This window comes from Ictalurus punctatus, chromosome 7 (assembly GCF_001660625.3).
Source record: "Ictalurus punctatus breed USDA103 chromosome 7, Coco_2.0, whole genome shotgun sequence".
NCBI classification, from domain to species: domain Eukaryota; kingdom Metazoa; phylum Chordata; class Actinopteri; order Siluriformes; family Ictaluridae; genus Ictalurus; species Ictalurus punctatus.
Genome location: NC_030422.2, coordinates 15,089,867 through 15,113,282, shown reverse-complemented (window position 1 = coordinate 15,113,282; position 23,416 = coordinate 15,089,867). Strand labels below are relative to the sequence as shown.

The 23,416-nt window shown below is 38.0% G+C and overlaps 1 protein-coding gene across 2 annotated transcripts in view; it reads left to right on the top strand.

Moving 5' to 3' along the window:
• Positions 1–23,416, top strand: part of LOC108268352 (collagen alpha-1(XXV) chain) — a 170,357-nt gene that overhangs the window by 106,894 nt on the left and 40,047 nt on the right. Inside the window, exons 6-11 of one of the 2 annotated variants that reach the window (XM_053681617.1) lie at positions 3,119–3,145; positions 8,921–8,992; positions 10,598–10,714; positions 11,832–11,867; positions 17,824–17,850; positions 19,314–19,358. In XM_053681617.1, coding sequence (XP_053537592.1) covers positions 3,119–3,145; positions 8,921–8,992; positions 10,598–10,714; positions 11,832–11,867; positions 17,824–17,850; positions 19,314–19,358 — 324 coding nt within the window. Of the gene's footprint in view, positions 1–3,118; positions 3,146–3,181; positions 7,049–8,920; positions 8,993–10,597; positions 10,715–11,831; positions 11,868–17,823; positions 17,851–19,313; positions 19,359–23,416 lie in introns of those variants that run through there. The other variant, XM_053681616.1, reaches the window with a different exon arrangement.

Here is a 23,416-nt window from a genome sequence, read left to right as displayed (position 1 = left end):
GGGCACCCAAAGGCCCATTGATGCACGCAGGGAGCGAAGGCTAGCCTGTCTGGTCCGATCCCACAGAAGAGCTACTGTAGCACCAATTGCTGAAAAAGTTAATGCTGTCTATGATAGAAAGATGTCAGAATACACAGTGCATTGCAGGTTGCTGTGTATGGAGCTGTGTAGCTGCAGACTGGGTAAGAGTGCCCATGCTGACCCCTGTCTGCCACCGAAAGCGCCTACAATAGGCACATGAGCCTCAGAACTGGACCATAAAGCAATGAAGAAGGTAGTCTGGTCTTATGAATAACATTTTCTTTTAAATCATGTTGACGCTCTGTACGTGTGCGTTGCTTACCTGGGGAAGAGATGACACCAGGATGCACTATGGGAAGAAGTCAAGCCGGCAGAGGAAGTGTGATGCTCTGGGCAATGTTACTTTGACACATACCACCTACTTAAACGTTGTTGCAGACCAAGTACACTCCTTCATGGCACGTTATTCCCTAATGGCAATGACCTCTTTCAGCAGGATAATGCGCCCTCTCATACTGCAAAAATTGTTCAGGAATGGGTTTAGGAACATGACAAAGAGTTCAAGGTGTTGATTTGGCCTCCAGATTCCCCAGCATCTGTGGGATGAGCTAGACAAACAAGTCTGATCTATTGAGGTCCTACCTCAAAACTTATAGTACAGGACTTAAAGGATCTGTTGCTAACATCTTGGTGCCAGATACCACAGCACACCTTCAGAGGTCTTGTGGTGTCCATGCTTCAACGGTTCAGATCTGTTTTGGTGGCACAAGGGGGATCTACACAATATTAGACAGGTGGTTTTAATGTTATGGCTGAACAGTGTAAGCTGCTGCAGCCAGTTGCACCAATTGAACTGTTGAATTTGTTTCATAAATTGACCAAGTTTACAAAGTGCAAAAATTTTAATGGCTGCACCAAGTAACAGTTTCAACATAGTTTTAAACTGGCATTGTGATTTTGAAACCAGGTGATGCCTTAGCTGGGAGTCCAAGTGGACTCTGGGTGGGAATCAGAATAGTAGCCAATTATGTTTTAGGGGAGAGCAAGCTGATGGTGTGGAACTTGGCTATGAATAAATTGGAAGAAAATGGGTAATAGTAAGGAATAAAACACAATGGGACATGCTGTTATAAGAAAATGAAAATGGGTTGGTGAGTTGCAGTCCAACATGTTTTATTTGTCTTTTACCACAGCATTTTGCCACTGCTTACCAAACTATTGAGTCAATGAACAAAGTTTCATATATTTTACTCATTTAATGTTGTGGAAAATCCATGACCCATCGTGTAATCACATATGTTATAGCAATTACTCCAAGTGAAGTTAATACAACTAAAAACTGCAAATTGTCAAAGACCCAGAAAGAACAAAATCATCTGCCCTGAAGATTTTCCCATGAAAGATTTTAGTTTTCATGGGAAAATCTTCAGGGCAGATGTTTTTGTCCTTTCTGGGTCTTTTCTGGTCCCTTAAAACTTGTTTATCACTGAAATTCCGATATAGTTTGATAGCATCAACTTCGCTAGTCTTTGTTGCTTTGTTACACAAGAGCCCCAGGTTGAAAATCTCTAAACTGAAAACCAAGAAGGAAAAAGAGCACTGATCATGACAAAAATATAGATGAATACATCGCTTTATCATAAAGCACATACCACAGTCAAACTAACTGTGTACCACAAAAGTTAAGTTGGTGAAACTGGCTACTGATGTTGTTAAGGAAATTCAAGGCTATCTTTAGGTTTAGGTATGTAAGACTATATGCAGGGAAAAGTCCACTGACATAAAATCACTGTAAAGTGAATCATCCTTGTTTTGAGTAGGTGAAATGTTTAAATGACTCAGTGTATTGCCCAGCTTCAGTGATGTTCATAGACAAGTATGTAGTACATATACCTATATAAAAAGTACAAACTGTACTCAAATATTTATATGATCACACTCACACTAACTGTTCTCACACACAGATAGCTCTAGCCTAGTACACTTCTACTGGTGTTTAGTGTAAAGCTGTTTTCTGTAAGCATGGAACAGACATCATCAGTATCAGTATTGCATATTATGTCCCTATGCTTCTGTATAGCAGTAAGCAAGAATGATAAACTGAGTGAAATTATATAATGAGACTCATTGATCAATATCTTGCACAATGCTTACTGCGAAAGTTGTGCAATCCCTATGCTCATCTCATCTCTAAATTTTTATAACAATGAATGAAAATGTTAGAAGCCAGCAGTCACATTATGATTCATAGTTAGTCATTCTAACCTCTACACCTTTAAGGTGTATTAATTGAGCAATGCCCTTAACCATCAACTGCTCAGTTATATAAAATGAGATGAATGTACAGTTGCAATCAAAATTATTCAACCCCATTGCAAATCAAATCAAGTGTATCAAAAGGGTGCGCTACTAAGAACTAAGGATGCTTGCCAGGAAGGGACTGAATAATTTTGAAACTGGAAAAGTCATTATAAGAGTATACTGAGTTTGTGGAAACCACTTGAGGTATTCGCTGTGTTGAACTATTTCAATTACTTTTGTTTGATTTCACTGCAAACAGCCGAAAGTCTGTCAGTTTTGACAATAAACATGATTTGCAATGGGGGTTGAATAATTTTAATTGCAACTGTAAGTCGCTCTGTATAAAAGTGTCTGCCAAAAAATGCTGTAAATGTTAATGAAAGGTATTCCTTTGGATGTTCTACCTAAACACGGTGTTAATGTGATGCAGGTTGGCTGATATACAGATAGACCTTTTAGAAGCTCTGATAGAGAAGAAGCCAGTTCCCTAAATGAGGTGGTTGTTCCTGTTTTCAACCACAATAAGACAAATTAGGACCCCCTCACATATACACTTTCCCTTTTCAACTCACACTTCACCTTGGTACTCCTTTCAAACCCTTGTTGACATCACTCTGTTATCATAAGTCATTTTCCCCTCAGCCGCAATGAATTCTTGAGGCTGCGGGTATTAGCTTTCCTCATCAGTGTATTTTGAAATATGTCTTGGTGGTACTCCTCTTCCAGTCTCTCTGTCCATTTGTATGTATGATGTTACCTAATCATATTCTCCCTTTGCTTTTCTTTTCTTTTATAGGGAGATCAAGGAGACCAGGGACCGCGGGTATGTCGTTTTCTATAACATGCACATTTTTGTGTGATTAAAAAGATAATAAATCTCTGTTATATCTGGGATAATAAGTGCATGGAATGTTTCAGATGCATGGTTTTTTTTGTGGACAGTGCATATTTAAGCTTTCCAATCACAACAAAGCTGCACTAAAATAAGTGAAGCAGGCACAGGAGGGTTGAACTATAAACACCTGAGGTAGCCATTGAGGAAGGTCAATGCCCTCTGATTGCTTCTGCGGGACTGACTGCCCTCAACAGAGGAAGAGTGCCTGAAACAAAAACAAATGTGATTGAGTTTATTGTAATTTGATATAGCTGAATCTTTTTAATTTACAATGACATATAAGCACTGAAGACTGAGAGCTCATTGAAAGAATGTAATTATTTCCATCCCAGTTGTTTGACATTTTGATCAATTCGCACCTCATAGAGAATGATTATGAAGTCCACGCTTTGCCACAGCTGGCAAATTATTGAATAAATCATTCACATATCTTATTCCAATATCTGCTTGCAGGAATTCCTTTAACTGTGACCGACTTATTAAGTCTATCTGTCTTTATTGCATTATGTGCCTGCACTTCTCCTACTCTCTATTACTCATTGCCTTTTCTTTATATTCATCATTGTCTTGGATAGACTCCAGAAGGGGACCAGGCACTGAAAGTGTCTCTAATTAATTTGCCCCACATGCGGTGCACGTTAAGGTTAACTTGTGGTGACAGAACATAGCCATCAGCCCAATACTGAATATCCTCATCACACGTGACACTGTCGCTTATGTCCCTGAATTGTGTAAAAGCAAGCCCATACCAACGTCCTGATTGTGGTTTACTGTGTATCATTTTGAGGCTCTGTTAGTCTCCTGCTCTGTGAAAATTAGATTTATTCTGTAACCACAAAAACCACTTCTTGCTTGAGTTACTGCACAGGCAGAAGCTTTTGGTAAGTTTTGTTCTGTGTCGGATAGTTTTTAATTGTCTAATGAAGTATTTGGATAATAAGATGATGGATGATGTGAATGATTTACAGTTCACAAACTAAACTACACTTATCCAAGATTTATATGACATGAGCACTAAATATCCAAGGTACTTCTGTCTGATGAACCTCCCAGACAAAACAAACTGTGCAAGCTACTTCTCTGAGAGTCATAATTTCAAGAAGCCCTCATTATTATGAGATACTGACTCATAATTAGGAGAAAGTGTCATCTTGACTACAGAAATAATTTTCTTTTTTCAAGTGGCAAAAATGGGTTTCTATACTGAACTGTCTACATAGGTAGATGTAATGTGAAAGATGTAAATGTGAAAGCAACTGTCTATTCAGGGATATAAAGGAATAGGAAACCAATATTCATAAGTGTATTTACATGAATAGAAGTAACAATACTCCTCCACTCCATAGCAAGTAGCTAGCTAGGTGCACAAATACATGACAAATTTTATGCAAATATGAGCTTTATGTAATGTAATGAAATTTAGAAGTAATAAAGATTGTAAAAACAAAGAAAGTAGGTTAGTTTAATACTTTAGTTATTTTGACTAGAACTCTAAACATGTTACATTGGTTTCCATTTTTAAATGAACTGTTGTTCTTGGCCAATATGGAAAACATAACAAAACAAAACAAAACATGGCTGTTTCACCCACTGTGCCACAGTGGCAAGATCACCTATCCCTCATATACCAACTCATATTCCTTAGTTAAGGGTTTAAAAGTTCAAAGAGTGAATCAGCATCAAATAATGCAGCCACTAGTGAATAGTACACGTTGAATCAAACTTGAAACAATTATTTGGTTGTCACTGACAAAAGGTGTGTACAACATGCAGTTCAAGACAATTTACTTAGGCTTACTTAGGCTTTTCTTTCAGAGCTAGAAAGGGAAGTCCAGTCCTGGTAGATACATTTTGTGTAGTTCTGCAGATGTACAACTCAAGATGAGCTACTTTACTGCAGTGGACTTGAGATCTTGGGACTTATCCAGTATACAATCTCTCCACAAATGTCAGAAGCATTATTCAATTTTAAAGATCTGAAAAGCTACTCCAGGACAAAGAGTTTTGCATGCTATGATTCAGAAGCCAAGATGTCTTTTGAAAATAAACTGATTTAAAATCAGTCTGAAGAGGTTAGTAAAATACATGACAAGCCAAGTATATCGAGCCACCTTCAGGATTCAATCAATAACTTATTTCAATTTATTGAAACCATCTGCACTCAAATATAGATAATCATTTCATGGCAACTAAACTTTTGTCGCTCGGTGAAAGGAGGACGAAAAATAAGATGAAGATAAGTAGAAGGGACGTTAACTCCAGCACTGGCTGCTGCACACAACTTAAATGCACACAGAACAGCTCAAATCTGCTTGTAACAAATGATGTTAAACTGGGCATAAACGATGTGGTTAAAGGAGTTGGATATTTTATATTTTAGGAGTTGTGTTTATATTTCAATTGAACTGGCTTAGTCAAACAAAATGGAAAAATTTCAAATAAACGCAGGTTAGTCCAGATTAATGGTGTAATGTCATCATTAACTCGAAGGGCAATTCAGGTTCTTATCATTGCATTTGTCTAGTTTCAGGCCCAGAAAAAACAACAACATGAAATTCACAGCAACACTAGGTATCAGTCAAAAACAAACAATTTGCTAACAATTAAGATTCTCCATCCCCCTCATTAATTGTTCATGTACAGTATGCAGTGGAATTGTGAGGACTGTAAAGTTCCATAACAAGTTTGAAATTAATCTAGTGAGACATTATGAAGTTTCTTTTCCATGCCTAAGGAGAAAACTGAAGGAGAAAAGTGAAAACTGAACTCTTCTTTGGTTAACTCATGTCAGACGTTTTTCTTCCTGCTGCTAAGGGCATTATTGTAACACAGGGACAGTTACAGTGAGGTTGATGGTGCAACTCTGTGGCCAAATTAATGGTACATAAACTCAGCTTATATTAGCCACAGTCTTTTTATAAAATGTATTGGGATCAGTGCAAAGGCCCACTGACTCCAGGCAAATTGATCAAGCTTACTGTAAAACTAACAGAATGAAGCAAAGGCAACACTCCAGGTTTAGTGGAGCGCTACATAACTCAAAAGGCCTAGACAGTATTTCTGTCAGAGGATCCCTCAGTGATCCTCTTGTGCTTGCTCCCAGTTTTACGCTCAGAATGTCTGTGGTTGTTAGTAACTCATTCTGTAGTAATGTCTCATTATCTAGATTTATTATAGTTTTGTTTGAAAGAGTATCTTCTTCACTTGAAATGAAACAGTAGACAGCTGTTTCCTGAGCTTTACTCTTTTAAATGACCTATGCCATTTCAATTACTTCCCAAACATGGTAGGATGGAATATCCCATAAACATGGTATTTCCCTATGTTTTTATGACAACCATTTAAAAACCACTGTTCAACTAATTGCTGGAATGTTTTTTTAATAGACATGTACTAGACTTTTAGGTTGTATTGGGATGACAGCGCAGACATTAAAAAACATAATAGTCAAATTTTTCCTGGAAATTCATTTCATTCTAAATAAACATTTAAACCATTTAAAAAGAATTGTCCCACAAAACAGATGGCCAGATACAGAGTCATGCACCAGACATGGAAAGTCTGGCACTTATTATTAAATAACTGATCTTATTAATCATTTAAAAAGATATGTTAGTTCAAATGCACCTCGGCCATCCATATGGACAATACCCTTGACTGCTACCCTTGAATTTGACACAGTGCTACATACTCAGTAGACATGTGCAGTCGTGTACACAATCCATGTTATGTTGTGTGGTTGTTGTTTTTGTTATACCATTTTGTCCCCAGGGACTTCCTGGTGTGCCCTCCATGGCTGCATTACACAGCAATCAAATCCTGACTGTAAAGGTTTGTTCGGGTGGCGCAGCTGCTCAGCCAGACTCCATGGTTCACACACTGAGATAACCAGACCCTCACACTGTTTGTCACCTGAGACCAGTTAACAACAGAAGAACAAGCTGATTTGATCAAGCAAATCCAATCAATAGCTATTATACATTTCAACTGCCAGCAGCCCCAATGAAAAAAGGAGCTCCTTTCTGTATACTATATGGCAGTGGTTCTCAAGCCTGCAGCATGCAAGTGCTTTTTAAGAAACTAAGTTTGTTATTGATTTCGTAGAACAGATAGATATATTTTCGATCAGGTACATTTTCCTCAAATGACTGCTTTTTAGAAGTCCTGCTAAAGACTGTTAAGTGTTGCTAAAGGCCAAAACACTCTTCAATATTAAGACTTTATAATTCATGGATGGGTCACCTATAGTAGTAGCTAGTTAGTGTTAAATATTCATTAATAAATTAACAAATAAATACACTTCAAAGGAAAATTTGGGTAGCATCATCTTTGCTATTACATCCTCCTTGTTTTGTAGGTACTGACTTATTATTGCTTGTTTAATTTACAGTGTAAAGCACTATAGGTTCTGTAGGTTCAAAAACAAGGTTTTGATACCATTCACAAGAATTTTGTATAGTAATAGCTGATACGAGCAACGCACAGGATGAGTGGGGAAAAAACCCCAATAATGCAAAGCTAAAAACTATGCAAGATAGCCACATTCCAAAATGCCATTGTGTAGAACTCGGTGTGTATGGTGCAGTGGAGAACACCATCTTTTTTGTAGTCTTTTTATTTATAGTGAACACTTTTCAGTGCACCTCTGTTGACTTAAAGAGAATCAAAACAACCATGCAAAATAGTTCACTGCTTGTCTGTATGCTTTTCTCTTTAAAAATAAAATCATATAATTAGACCTCCGGTAACAACACATAGGTGAAAACAAATGCTGCCGGTTCAGCTCAACTCCTCTCTCCATCCATAGCCAATGCTCCACCACGCCCCATCTGCCACACATGGTTAGTCACTAAATATATAGATTAAAAACACTATAAGCTATAAGCAGAGTATGTAACTTGATAACTAGCATATTTTGTGTAATATACTGTATATAAACTGTTCTGTTGTTACTTAAAAATGCTGTCCAGCAAGAAGATATGCCATTGGAAGCCATGATTACAAAGAATTAAGACCTAAAAGCCTCCTCTACAACTGATTAACATATGCAATCCAGAAAAATGTTGAGGGCCACTGCTGTATGGAGTCAGATTCAAGACGATGGACTTAACAGTGCTGGTTGAAAAAAAAAAGTGAAAAAAAAGGAATGTGCAAGCAATTATACACAGATTCAGATTTACTAACCAAGATATGGTCTGGACAGTAACCATGTGAGCGAATGCCTATGTTTTACCACATATCCATCCAGTGTACTTTTCAATGCTTGTAAATGTAAAAAACATCTATATTCCCTCATATTTATACATTTGTATAAATGACCAGAAAAAAAAAAAACATGGCTTCAATGTGTGCAGCCCCTGGGGTCTGGCTTAGCACTAAGCATTACTGTGATGACAGTGCATTCAGTGAGAAGAAATTGACATTTTTCTTTAGGCTGATGAACTCTCAGTCGGTGTTCCAGCACCCCTGGGGTGGTAATAGAGACCTCTGGGTCCAAATATAGTCCAGACTTCAGAAACACCACTGCAGAAAAGTGTGGATTTCTCCTCGCGCTTGAAGGCGCTGAAGTTGGTCCTCTGTCTCAACCACTTGATCTAATCTATTTTTGTGCTTTTTTTTCTTCTACTTTCTCCTTCTTCTGGGACTTCATCAAACTATCTCTTCTCCAACCTCTCCCACCTCTGACCTCCCACTCCTGCTCAGATGGTCTTCCCTAAGATCAATCATGGCTTTCTTTCTGCTGATCAGCAGCTCATTAAGCGTCGGCTCATTAAGGTAGTGCTTGACCTCACTCTTCTCTCTCAGTAGGCCACTGTTTTTTCCCTTCATCTCCATTCTTCTGGTTCTGCCTGGCAAACAAAATATATGCAGTAATAAATAGCAATCATTCTGAGCTTGTAGTGGAACTTTATATCTACTGAGTACTCGTTTATTTTTGATTTGCCTTCAACTGTCTACAAAGAAAATCATTAATAGTGTCCTTTAATGGCAGAAAACAGCGAACCTCCCAAGATTTATTTTATATAAGAGGTCAATAAAACATTATGTGCATTTCCCCCAGATGACCTATCAATGCATATTAAGTGGGGAGTCTACCACAAAACACAAAATGTTCCACTTAATAAAGAGCGACTGCATTGATAAATTAAATACAGAACCCTGGAGAGGCCACAAAAGATCTTTTTAATGCATGTGCTTGATGTACTAAATTGTGCACATGATTTAGTTTACCTTGGCCATGAAATACTAAATCAAGGATCACAATTTTGAATTCTAGAGTTAATAAAGTTGTGCCCACATTTTGGTTAATTTGTGTGGTTCTCTAAGGATAACATGCCCACTGAACTTTCTGTTAGGTTTCTGGGATCAATGTGTCTAACAATGAAATTAATTTGACAACAGTAAAGCACATGCACCCTTAATATCCTCTACAGAGTTCTATTGCTCACAGCAATGTCATTGGAGATAAGTGAGTGCTATTCGTATGTCTCTGTAACACCTTCCAGTGAAAAGTATACTTTAATTTCTGAATTTCTGTCCATAATAGAGACTTATGAACTACACCTGCACTGTAGCCCAGCTGCTTGGTCGGAATATTCCATCCATTTGCTGTACTGCTTATCCTACATAGGTTAACAAGGGAGCCTGTCACGGTCTTTAGACTGGGGAGGAAACCGGAGTACCCAGAGGAAACCCCTGATGCACAGGGAGAACATGCAAACGCCTCACACACAGGGTGGAGGTGGGAATCGAGCACCCAACCCTGGAGGTGCAAGGCAAACCAACCACTAAGCCACTGTGCCCTCTGGTCAGGTTATCCATTCAACTAAATATTAGACATCTTATCTTTAGAGGAGAGCACAGATTAACCAAAACATTTGCACGATTTTATTAATTAGAGAAATCAATATAATAAATTGAGAGCATGAGTGAATTAAATTGTGCACACCCATTATGATTTGAGGTCACTTTTTTTCTTGAGGCCATATTAGTGCATACAATTTAATACATTATGTACAAGAATAATAAAGAAATCTTTCCAGTACTCTATAATTAAACACAAATATTTTGCAGACTAATGTGGAAATCTGGAATCTTTAATAGCAGTTATATATTAAAATACCAGTAAGAAAATTTTAAAGCAGGACTGTACACCGCAGCCCTAAATCATGGCTTAAAACAGAAAGCTAACATCATGTCTGCTGTCTTATAGTGTACTTAGTTGAGTTGAACTACTCTATGATTCATAATCCCTTTTCATGATAGATATTTTCATTGCCTTTTTATTCATTCACTGGAATTATCTCTATTCCTGCTGAAAGCTATCTCACACTCTGAATTCATTTTTACAAATATTATGTTGCCTTAATTGTTCTTTAGGGTGATCAAGGTCAAGCAGGCCCTCCAGGACCTCCTGGACCTCCAGGTCCTCCTGGCCCCAGGGGACCCCCAGGAGACACAGGGAAGGATGGTCCCAGGGGAGCTCCAGGGCTACCAGTGAGTGTTTCCTGCTTCATAGAGTCTTGCTAGAAAATGTACATTGAGGCAAAGTGCAACAAACACACCATAACCTACAGCATGCTCAACTCCATATTTCAAAAATGTTCCTGCTTCCAACAAGCTGTCTGTACCCCAGCAATTGACTGATATTACTTTTACTTTCCACTAAACATAACTCCTTCAACGGCTCCTTAATTCTGTCAGATGGACAGTGTGTTAATTTATATACATTCTGAGAAAGATAAAACGGAAAAAAAAAATACTAAATGTATCAATTATATACCATTATAAAACATTCTAAGGAAAACTGATGTTATTTTTCAGTTATGATTTGTGGCAAGCATGTAGAATATTAAATATTGCTTCAATCCAGATAAGATCATTATATTGTTATCAGTCTTTCCAGTTACTCACTTCAGAAAATGAAGTAGAAAGACAGAAGAAAACCAGTTTGTACAAAAATTGTAATTATTATTTTTTTTAATTATTGAAATGTATGATAAACAATATGCTGGTGGTTATACCATCACACCCATATGTGTTTCTTCCCCAAACTGTTGTCCCAAAGTTAGAAACACACAATTGTATAGGATGTCATTATATGCTGTAGCATTACAATTTCCCTTCACTGGAACTAAGGGGTCCAAACCTGTTCCAGCTTTACAGTGCCCCTATGTACAAAGCAAGCTCCATGAAGAAATGGTCTGTGAAGGTTGGTGTGGAAGAACTCAAGTGGCCTGCACAGAGCCATGACCTCAACCCCACTAAACACCTTTGGGATGATCTACAACACTGCATGCATCTTAGGTCTCCTATCCCCAGACATCAGTGCCTGACCTCACTAATGCTCTTTTGGCTGAATTAACACAAATCTCCAGATCCATGCTCCAAAATCTAGTTGAAAGCTTTCCCAGAAGAGTGAAGGTTATTATAACAGCAAAGGGGGATACTAAATCTGGAATGGGTTCATGTTCAAAAGCACATATGGGTGTGATTATTGGCTATATACATGAAATATTTTGCATTATAATAGTCTTTTATCAACTATGACTCATACAGTAATCCCTTGTAGAATTAGATATTATGTTTGTTTGTTTGTTTTTCTCTATCACAGGGTGACCCAGGAACCCCAGGAGAGCTCGGCCCCATGGTAAGCAACTTATCCAGAGCAACACATCTTACATACTAAGTGATACCCTTTTATTCAATGAGAAACATTGCTGTTATTACTAATTTATTACTTTTAATACTAATAGGGAATGATATCTCATTCCATGTTACACTTCACAGATATACCTATAATTTGAAATAACACTCAAATAGGAAGTAACGCTATAAAAAGAGAAGGATGAAAGAGTAGACTACCTAATGGAATGTACTAATTAATGAAAAATTACATAGTTTATTACACAGGTTCATACCGAGTCAAATAATACATTTAAGTGTATTCATTTGTTTGACACTTTTTTCAATACAAGTTACAGTTGAGACAGGATATAACTGAACAGTTTATGGATAAGAGCCATATCAAGGACCTAGCAGTGTCAGATTTGAACTCTTTGAAAGCCTTAACCACTGATTCCCCACTGCCCTATACATTATTGCATGTTTAACCAATTGGAAAATGTTATATCATCTTAAAAAGCGACTCCAGTGGCATTTTTCATGTAGTCACACCTTGCTCAAACTACTTTAGCCACCTCTGAAGCTCCATGAGTGAATGATAGTAAGAACTGAAAATCGTAGACTGCACAGTAAATAAAGATTGTTCTCCATTTCTGGAGGATTAATTTATGATTTTCTCTAGACTAATGATGTCACGTTTCAAGGTTAATGCAGAAGCAGTTGCAGATATTCAACGTTTTATTAAACAATCAAACAACAAAACAAAGACAGTAAGACAACTAGGTAAAATACTGTGCCAAAAACCAAATATGGAAGCATGGACAAAAGCAAGATAGACAATTATGTGAGACAAGGAAGCAGTACAAACAATGGCTATATATAGGAGTGTACGGTAACAGAAACGTGATTCAGGTGCAGGTGGTCATGTGACATATTGTAGTACAGTGCAGTGGCTGATGGGAATTGAAGTCCAGAGTTACCTCCTTGATAAATGACAACTAATGTAAAATGTGTTTGTGTTTACACAATAAGGCATTCAGGAAACAATGTAAACCTAAAGAAGTCTATGAAAGAGAAACTAAAAACTAACATAAGGAGTTCAGGACCCATGGCCGCATTTACAGCAGTTGTACAACAACGTATGTATTAAGCCAAATTCACTACCATGGTAGAAACAACATTTAAAAATTCCCACTGTTTTCACCACTTTCTCATTAATTCTGGCGAATCTCTCACCAACACAGTGCTGTGAAAAATGATTTGCCACATCCTGATTTCTTCTGTTTTTGTGTATATCTCATACTGAATAGTTTTAGAGCTTCAAACAAAATACAAGATAAAACTAAAGGCAACCTGAGTAAAAATAAAAAATTTTATTTGAAGCAAAAAAAAAGTTATCCAACACTCATCGCCCATGTGAAACTAAGTGCCCCCTTAAACTTAAAATATGTTTGTTCCAACTTTAGCAACAATAACTACAATCAAACACTTCCGATAAATGGAGATCAGTCTTACACTTACTTCTGGACTACATTGGACTTACTTCTATGCTTTGGATCATTGTCTTGCTACATAATCCAGTTGCGTTTCAGTTTCAATTTACGGACTGAAGACCGGACATTCTCCTTTAGGATTTTCTGGTAGAGAGCAGAATTCATGTTTCCCTCGATTATTGCAAGTTGCCCAGGCCTTGAAGCAGCAAAGCATCCCCACACCATCACACTTCCACCACCATGCTTGACCATAGGTATGATGTACTTTTTGTGGAATTCTGTGTTTGGTTTATGACAGATGTAACGGGACCCCTGTCTTCCAAACAGCTCCACTTTCAACTTATCAATCCACAGCACATTCTCCCAAAAGGTTTGAGGATCATCAAGGTGTGTTTTGCCAAAATTAGAACAGTGGTTTCCACTTCACCACTCTTCCATGGATGCTGTTTTTGCCCAGTGTCTTTCTGTTAGTGGAGTCATGAACAGTGACCTTTATAGTTGCAAGACAGGCCTGTAGGTCCTTTGATGTTGTCCTTGGCTTTTTTGTGACTTCCTGGATGAGTAGTTGCTGTGCTCTTGGAGGAATATTGGAAAGTCGGACACTTCTGGGAAGGTTTACTACTGTGTCAAGTTTTTCCATTTGAAGATAATGGCTCTCAGTATGGTTCTTTGGAGTCCCAGAGCCTTTGAAATAGGTTTGTAACCCTTTCTAGACTGATGTATTTCAATCACCTTCTTCCTCAAAATTTCTGGAATTTCTTTCAATTTTGGCGTAGTGTGTTACTGGGTAAGACCTTTTAACCAACTTCATGCTGTAGAAAAACTTCTATTTAAGTGTTGATTTGATTGAACAGATTTTGCAGTAATCAGGCCTGGTTGCTAGATTTGGGAAATTAGTAACTACGGGTGCAAATACATTTTCACACAAGTCCAGTTGGTATTGGATAACTTCTTTGCTTCAATAAATGACATTATCATTTAAAAACTATATTTTATGTTTACTCGGGTTGCCTTTGTTCATGCAAATACCTTTTTCAAAACACTGTACCTGACCCTCTAAAACAATATGTTGGGTTCCCAAGTGGCTTAACTTGATTGTGTGCTCAAAACCCAAAGATACCAAGATACCATAACCATACATGGCCGGGAATCCAAGAGAACATAATTGGTAGTTCTGTCTGGGTGGGAGGGGTGGCATACTCTCTCCCCCTGTCAATCACAGCGATACTAGCCAATAGTGAGCATCTGTGAGCTCATACATACAGAATGGGACAGGTAGTGCTTTCCTCCAAGTGTGTTATAGTACACCATGATACAGCATGAGCAGCAGTTTGAAAAGGTGTGTCGTGTCTTGGAGGCAGTTTGTGATGACCTTCACCTTCACCTGTCACATGATAGGGGTGACATGACTGGTGGGTAGGAACTGGCCAAGAAGAAAATGTGGGGAAAAAAATAACCACCCCACCGCAGCCCAAAAAACAATATGTTTATTAGTCATTGACTATTTTCCTCACAGTGATTTCACAAGATATGTCAGTTTGGACCACGTTATCCAAAGTCAAGTACTACAGTAAGGGTGTAAAATGAGACAGAAATGTAAGCAGAGTACAAGGATGCCAGAGATACGTAGATTGGTACCTAATGAGGAGAGCGAATATCAGTCATTGTATATGGTGCACGCAAGGAAATGTACAGTGGAAAGTCCTGCTTTTCTGATGGTTTATTCTGACTAAATCATTTTACATTTAACAAGGAATAAAAAAAGTTAATAGTTAACTTACAATCAAGTCATTGTAATAATTTTTTCGGTAGTAAGCAATGCTTCAGGGAAAATAGTTTTTGGCAAAGAATATGAAGACGTACCAATGCAATGCACCTCACCAGGGCCCAGTGTCTACCTAGCACAAAGTTGAGCTTGGAGATTCTACTGCCAAATGGACAAAATTCCACGGTTTTCCAAAGACACGCAGGACATATGGTGTTGGTTATTATGATTAAGTTGTCATGGAGCAGAGAGTAGAAAAATAGAAATATTTGCAGATTCTATCAGGAGACATCAGTGCCATAAGGTTGCTCTGCTTTCCAGAGGCGGTTCATGATGGAAGATATAATAGCGATGGCACATTATACTGTCTTTTGCAGAATGGCACTGCTTATGAAAATGTTTTGAATGTTAGGAAAAGGTTATACAACCTTTATTTCTATGAATTAGCAAATGCTCCAATGCATTTGCCACTCATTTAAAGGAACATCAATTCTTAAATGAAACCTTAATTTTACTATGAAAGACTGGATCTAATACTATGTTTTCTATCCAATACTGTCCACTATCAATCTAGTACTGTCACTGTGAATGACTATATGCAGTGTTTTACTGTATGTACACAATAAATGTCAGAGAATAACATTCCCTGAAACCTATTTGTCATTGTAAAATGATAATTGGGCCCTAGCCCACACATGCTTTTTAAAAGAGCTTCCTTTTACATAATGACTCTATGCACTTTACAATCACTTCATTAGGAGCACCAAAACACAAACCCTTGAACCTTGAGGCAGATGGGCTACAACAGCAAAAGACCATTTTTCAGGTTCCACTCCTGTGAGTCGGGAACCAGAATATGAGGCTACAGTGGGCACAGACACAAAGGGACATTTAGGGATTGGAAAAATGACCAGAAAATGTGTATAAAAATCCCAGATCAGTTTCTAAAATACTCAAACCAGCCAGTTAGACATCAGTACATGATGTACATAATGTACTATGTGATGTATCTGTACAAATAAGACATAGCTATAGTTAAGAGGTAATAAGGTTCCTTTAGAAAATAATATGGCTGTTTCTTATTCCAAAATTAATCTGTGTTTCCTGATCAAGTACGCAAATGCATTTGAATCAGACTAAGGTAGAATTTAAATTTTTTTATTTTTTTTTACTGGATTTGTCTATATTACATACAATAAAAAGAGGTTTGTTAGTGGCTTTTAGCGTATATTGCCAATTACTGGGGGAAGTATTCTCATTCTGTTAAGCTGCTAAACAGAGACAGGATGAAAAGGAGAGAACAGGAAAAGAATCATTAATCATTTGAATTGATGCCTAATAACCTATTATTTGCTTTCTTTCAATACAGACTAATCTCCTCAGTGCTGAGACAAAGCTTTGGCTTAGTTCTGTTTAGTTTGGAAAATTGGGTAGGCAAGATGTAATGTCTGACGCGATAGACCACAGACATTGTCTGCAGACATATGGACAATATCTGAGCTTGGACTCCTAATGCGATATTTACTATGAAATTCATCACTCAGGAGAACAGAGGGAGTTCTGAAATTGATACATCCAATATGGCTTGAACTTGTCCTCAGTACACACCATGATTCATCACAGTGGTTAAACACTGGGCCAACTTTCAGTGAGCCTGCACAAGCAGAGATCTGTCAAAGAGATAGCGGTGTTCTTGTTGTGTGCCATGCAATAGCCTTCTGCTGGTCGACAGGGGCAGGATCAGAGAGCTCTCCTGGAACCCACTCATGAAGTGATGGAATGTAGCATCCTGTGATGACTGTTGGCTCAAGGCTGGTCAGAGACAATAGTATGGCTCTCTTTAGGCTATTTTCCACTACAGGGCCAAACAGTTCTGAGCACCTGGAGTACCTATTCTAATGGCATTTGCACCTGAATACAGTTTGGCATAGAATGTCTACAATATATGCATAGCATGGCATCCTCAGCATTGCATAAGCATGATCAAAGCAGAATGTGAGCAGTAGATGTCAGCTAGACTTGAATGAAATATATGTGGTAATGGTGTTAATCAGTCCAAAACACTCATACATAGTATCAGACCACAGAATGATGACTGACAAGAACTGCTGCATATTAACTATATGTATTATACATAGAACACCATACCTGAACCACAGTCACAGGCACTTTATCACTGAAGTTTTTCTTAGCTATTTCTTAGTGTTTGATATCGCCTCACTAGACCTGGTGAGAAAACACCCATAGTAATCTGTCTGTGGTAATCACCCAAAGGATATTCTTGTGGATGCAGCTTAATCTGGCCATTCAGCCTCTCTTGGGCCCAGACGAGGAAAGAAACAATTTAGTTGCCGCTGACATTTTACAGTTTATTTTTGTGGAACTTTGTTTTTCACCGGCATGCAAAAATCCAGTGTTCTGGATCCAATATATATATATATATATATATATATATATATATATATATATATATATATATATATATATATATATATATATATATATATAGGAAATAGACTCAAAGAACACTATAAAAAGCACATTTTTCCTCAAAAATAAAGCAGGCCTTTGGTTGATTTTTTTTTCTTCATCCAGGGTTTGAGTACCTTGTTTTAATTACTCATAAACCTTGCTTGGGCAGGGCTAGTAATCTAAGGAGTGTACTGGCAGAGGAAATTATATTATTTAATAACTTTTTTTTCTGTCTTTTTCTCTTTTTTCAGGGACCTGAGGGCCCTCCAGGCCTCAAGGTACAGTTTAAGTAATACTATTCAGTCTTAACTGCTGTTCTTATTCCAGTGAGTCATAAATCATGGAAACTGTGAAATGAATCAGAAGGTTGATTTAACATGACATACAAAGATGCATTCATATTAGGCTGAAAGGCAGATACATTGTGGCGACCTCAACAGACAGTCGTCTAGAGCATGTTTTTCAACTTTGTGTGAAGGTTAATACTAGAGGTAAATACTGCCTGAACTGTTCCGAGAAAAATATTTCATTAAACAAACAATGGCCTACACTTGCAGATGACAGTAAATTACTGAACAGCATGCCAAACAACCATTTCCTGTACAGTTTGTCATGCAAGAAGAAATGTCAAATTTACATATTTTGTGACAACACTTGATGAAAAGAAAATATAAAGAGGTATTACCAGTCAACTAGTTAATAGATTTTTCTTCAAAAAGAATTAAGAGTGAATCGATAAAGAACATCTCAAAACTTGCATAGAAGATTCTGTTGATAAATTGAGACATACTGTATCAATAGAACAGTAATATCTAGCTGCAATATATTGAGCTTTATACCACAACACTGTTGAATTCCCGATTCTGACTGGCTGACAGACATTCCGAGGTGTGCAATTAATTTTCAGTAAATGCATGGCTAAAGCAGTTGCAGATAGGTCTTGACCGCATTACAGTTCCATATCACTTCGCAGAGTTAACTGAACTGAAAAGTTAACACACAGCATACAGATGACAGAAGATTTAAATTCTCCAGAAATATGTAAGGAATAATTGATGACGGGCAATTGAATTATTAGAAAAATAATGCACACCCGAGGTGGTAATTTGGCCATGAGGCGAAGCAGAGGCTTGAGCCATTGATTTGCAGTTATTGGAGAAAAAAGAAAGGGCCAGAGCGAAAGAGCATGCGTGATAAGCAAGTGAACAAGTATGACTATTTATTTATTCATTCATTGTATTTTCTGCAGTAATAAAAAAGCGAAAAACCATGTTTATCGATATTTATTTATTTATTTGTTCTATTTTCAAATTATCAGCTTGAAATGGGAAAAACTGTGAACTCTCTCTCTCTCTCTCTCTCTCTCTCTCTCTCTCTCTCTCTCTCTCTCTCTCTCTCTCCAATAACTGCATATCAATGGCTCAGGCCTCCATTACTAGTTCTAAAATTATGTTTTATCATGAGAGTCATAAGAATCAAAGATTTTGTGGCTGGACATACAGTATCTTACAGAAGAGAGAAATTTCACACATAAATTAGGTGCTGCTCCTTCACTGACAACTTATCTAGTGTCACCAGTTTGTAGTATGTTTCCTAATCTTAACCCTAATCCTAACCCTAATTCATCAAACATATATAAACTCAGATGGCTGAACTATTTCAGTTAATTAAATACAATTAAACCAACATTATGTTAACGGTATAAATTTAATTTGATGTATTTTTTATTATTTATTCATAGGGATCCACTGGGTCACCTGGCATTCCAGGTATTGATGGATTGAAGGTAAGATTTCACATAACTTTTGGCACATGTAAATTAGGTCCAGAACCATAATATCAGATCATACTAACATGTTATTGTTGTTATTACTGCTTACCAATCTTCTAGCAAAGTCAGACCAATGGTCTAGCTGAACCCCAGTTGATAAAGGCAGATTGGACCCCAACCTACACTGGATATTAAGCCCAGTGGATCAACTCTGTAGAGAGTTTTAGGCATATTCTGCCCAAGGCAGGATCTATCTACACTAGTAGGTCATGACAGTATGGTAGGAGTAGCCTTACTATCTTCTGATAAGATATGCCTACTGAATTCTGGTTGATGGCCAGAAATGATGCCCATAGCTATAGAGTTCCCCATAGCCTCTTTCCTCATCTAGGAGGACCATGGACAGTGGTCTGATACAATATTCTTAGGAATGTAATTTAGAAAATAAAAAAAATGTTTACATGTCCAGTAGTTTGGCAGTGATCCCAAATGGTCATTGAGGATGGAAGGACAGGTGGGATCATGTGGTCTAAGATCTGTAAGAATTTCAATTATGTGGCTGGGCGAGTACACAAAGCTTTGGGGGATGTACATACAATAATGCTCATAGAGTTGGTGTGCCGGGTGTGCAGTACCTTGATGCTCGGTTAGTGATATGCCAGCTCACCTTAAAAGTTGGTTGCTTCAGGCCAGAGGAACATAGGTCTTATCTAAATGAGCTCCATGTTTAAAAATAACTGAAACACAGAAGGGGCATAAACAAAGCCATATGGCATAACTAAATATTCATAATAGCCAGAAGTGGTTGGAAGAATTATTTTCCACTCGTCCGCTTCACATACGAAACCTAGAGAAAAACCTTGTACTTGATAACTGCTGTAATGCTTCTGGAAGTGGGGGGAGAAGAGAGTAATATTTAACCACAACAGCATTTAGACCATGGTAATCAGTGCAGAGGTGTAGGTTTCCATCTTTCTTTTATACAAAGAAAAACATTACGGATGCAGTGGAAGCGCAAATATTATCCTATTGGATATAACCCAGCTTCCTTATGTACCTTACGATGGCGGTGATCTAGTTACCTTGATATTGTTTACAAGAGCTAATATAATATCCACAACAAGTGGGGGATGATGGGCAGGGTGTGTACCACATGGACAAAGAGAGACAGTGTCCATTGCACCATGGTTACCATGTTGTTGCATCCTGTTTGAGACCAGAATATGTAGGGGTCATCTGATACTTGTGATAACTATCCACTGTGAATGTATGGTAAGGGGATATGTGTGTGTATTACCAGAACCTAAGTTTCTGTTCTGGGCAGATGAAGGGATGCCAGTTTACTTTTAGCAGAGAAAGATGATAGATGATAGATTGGGAGAATGTGTTTAAGGAGAATTCATCAGCTGTTTTGGCAATTTCTGTTTGTACCACACCATTTTGACTCCTCCAGAAAGTGGAATAAGAGCTGACTCACCCCATCTGCTATGTACAGAGAGTATAGGAAACTTATTCCTCAGTACATACTCCCTGAGCAAGGTGTAACCATTTTTTTCTGCTTAACTACATCCTGAGAGTTTAAAAAACTGCTTAAAAATGGTCAAAGCTATCATAGTTCTGAGTAGCCTGTTTTGTGCCCACAGAGATTACGGCCCATTTTCTAGTATGTAGAGAAATTAAATGTAGCTTTTCTCACAATTTCTGAGAAGAGAGCAGGACACAGATATTGAAATCTAAAAAGTACATTGCAACAGTAGTCTCTGGCTGCTGTCTAGGGTGCTGTCATACTGTTAGGCGTTGATGAGCAGCAGGATGAGGGTAAGTACGTATGTGACTGTTGAAAATGCGTGTCAAAAGAAAGGGGATCCTGCGATTCCAAGCAGTACCACACGCATGCTGGGGGCACAGGAAAGACAAGACCAGTAGGGAGCAGTTATGTTTTCCTTCAGTTGAACAAACACGGCTTGCTAGTAGATACAGTAGTTCTGCCAGGACAAAAGCTGCATACAGCATATATTCGTTTACCAACCAAACGGTGCTGTTTCTTGTACTGAAGCCTATGATCTGCTTGTCTGTGGATCTGTGAACAGAGCACATTAAATGTTGTCGAACCTAAAAAAAATGGAATGTGTGGTCGGTAAGATCTAAGAAAAAATAGTACATATGTTTTATATAAAAAAATATTATGTTTCTCATAAAAACTTATGCTAAACCTAATTTAAACACGTTTCTAATTACAAGATTGAATTATACAAAGTAAGTGTGAGCGAGTCAGGTAGTAGAGTACAGTACAGCTTTTTTTTTCAGTGTAGAAAGTTGATTCATGTGTGCATGTGTAATTATGAATGTCCTTCCTCAAGATTCTGTTGAATGAATTCCATTTTCTTCTTTCTTGCCAATGGAAACTTTAGATTTAAAGTTTCACTAGTAAAAAAACTGGATTCATTTGCAAAGAGTATACACTAATTAGTATTTGAATTATTTTAATTCAATGATTTTAGTCGTAATTGCAGTCTGTTTTAATTAAGGATTTTAAAAGATGGACTGAATTCAGTCATCTGTTTTGGAGAATTTGGCTAAGTTGATCTCTTTTCACCTTTCATTCATTGGGTGTGAGGTGGTATTGCGGAACAACCGATTTTGCCGGTTTCACTCACCCCGAATTGGGGCATTATTTCCCACAGTTGCAACTTTAATTCTCACAATTGTGAGTTCATGCTGCATCTCACAACTTATGTCCTTATGTATTTATTATTACTTACAAGACTTTATAAGTCACATTCTTCATTGTGTCCATCTTTGCAATAGACCTCGTAGAGCCACTGTTCATTTACAATTACATTTATGGCATTTGGCAGACGCCCATATCCAGAGCGATTTACAGAAGTGCTTTGAAGTCTCTATCTATACCAATACATATCAAATACATCCCGATACTGGTTCAGTAGGTCACGGACTAAGATACCATCAGTCTTAAAAATCTGTTGGGAGGTAATATAGCAAGAAAAACACACAGACAACGCAATTTTTATTTTTGAAATGAAAAGTGCTAATTTAAGTACTTTAGGAAGAGGTAGGTCTTTAGATGTCATTTGAAGACCGACAGTGACTCAGCTGTTCAGACATTTATGGGAAGTTCATTCCACCACCTAGGTGCCAGAACAGAGAAGGGTCTTGATGCATGCCTTTCTTGTACCCTGGCGCCAGTCTAGTAGCGCTAGAAGTTTGGAGGGAGTGTGTACAGTGCGGGGTGTGATAAGTGATTAGAGGTAAGTGCGTGCTGGTCCATTTTTGGCTTTGTAGGCAAGCATCTGAGTTTTAAATCTGATGCAGGCAGCTACAGGAAGCCAGTTGAAAACAAGTTGAGCAGCTGCATTCTGGATCACTTGCAGGGGTCAAATGGCGCTCAGAGGCAGACCTGCCAGAAGTGAGTTGCAGTAGTCTAGTCTCGAAATGACAACAGACTGATCCAGCACCTGAGTGGCCTGTATGTATAGAAATGGATGATTCCTTCTGATGTTGTAAAGAAGAAATTTACATGAGCATGTCAGATTAGCAATGTGAGAGGAAAAGGACAGTTGATTGTCCATGGTTACCGAAAAGGTTGCATGCAGTAACCGAAAGTGGGATCAGAGAGTTGTCCAGGGAGATCACAAGATCCTGACATGGTAACGCATCAGCTGGGTTGAACAGCAGTTCAATTTTGCTGGGATTAAGTTTCAGCTGATGAGCTGCCATCCATGATGAGATTTCTGCCAGACATGCTGAGATCTGAGCAGAAACAAGAGGATCTGAGGGAAGGAAGGCGAGGATGAGTCGAGTGTCATCTGCATAGCAGTGGTATTAGTTCAGACCACAATCTCGTCTTGTTAACACCTCCTTCTAGCAGTTCAAAGTCAGCCTCCACAAGGATTGTGAGGAAGCAAACTCGGGAGGGTTAGAGTTAAGTAGAAAGTATGCGTCATTTTTATCATGTATGATAGGAACAGCATACAGTAGACATGATGCAAAGTTCGTCATTAGCTAAGTACGCGTGCCACCGATTTTTCTAACCGTGCATACTTTATACGTGC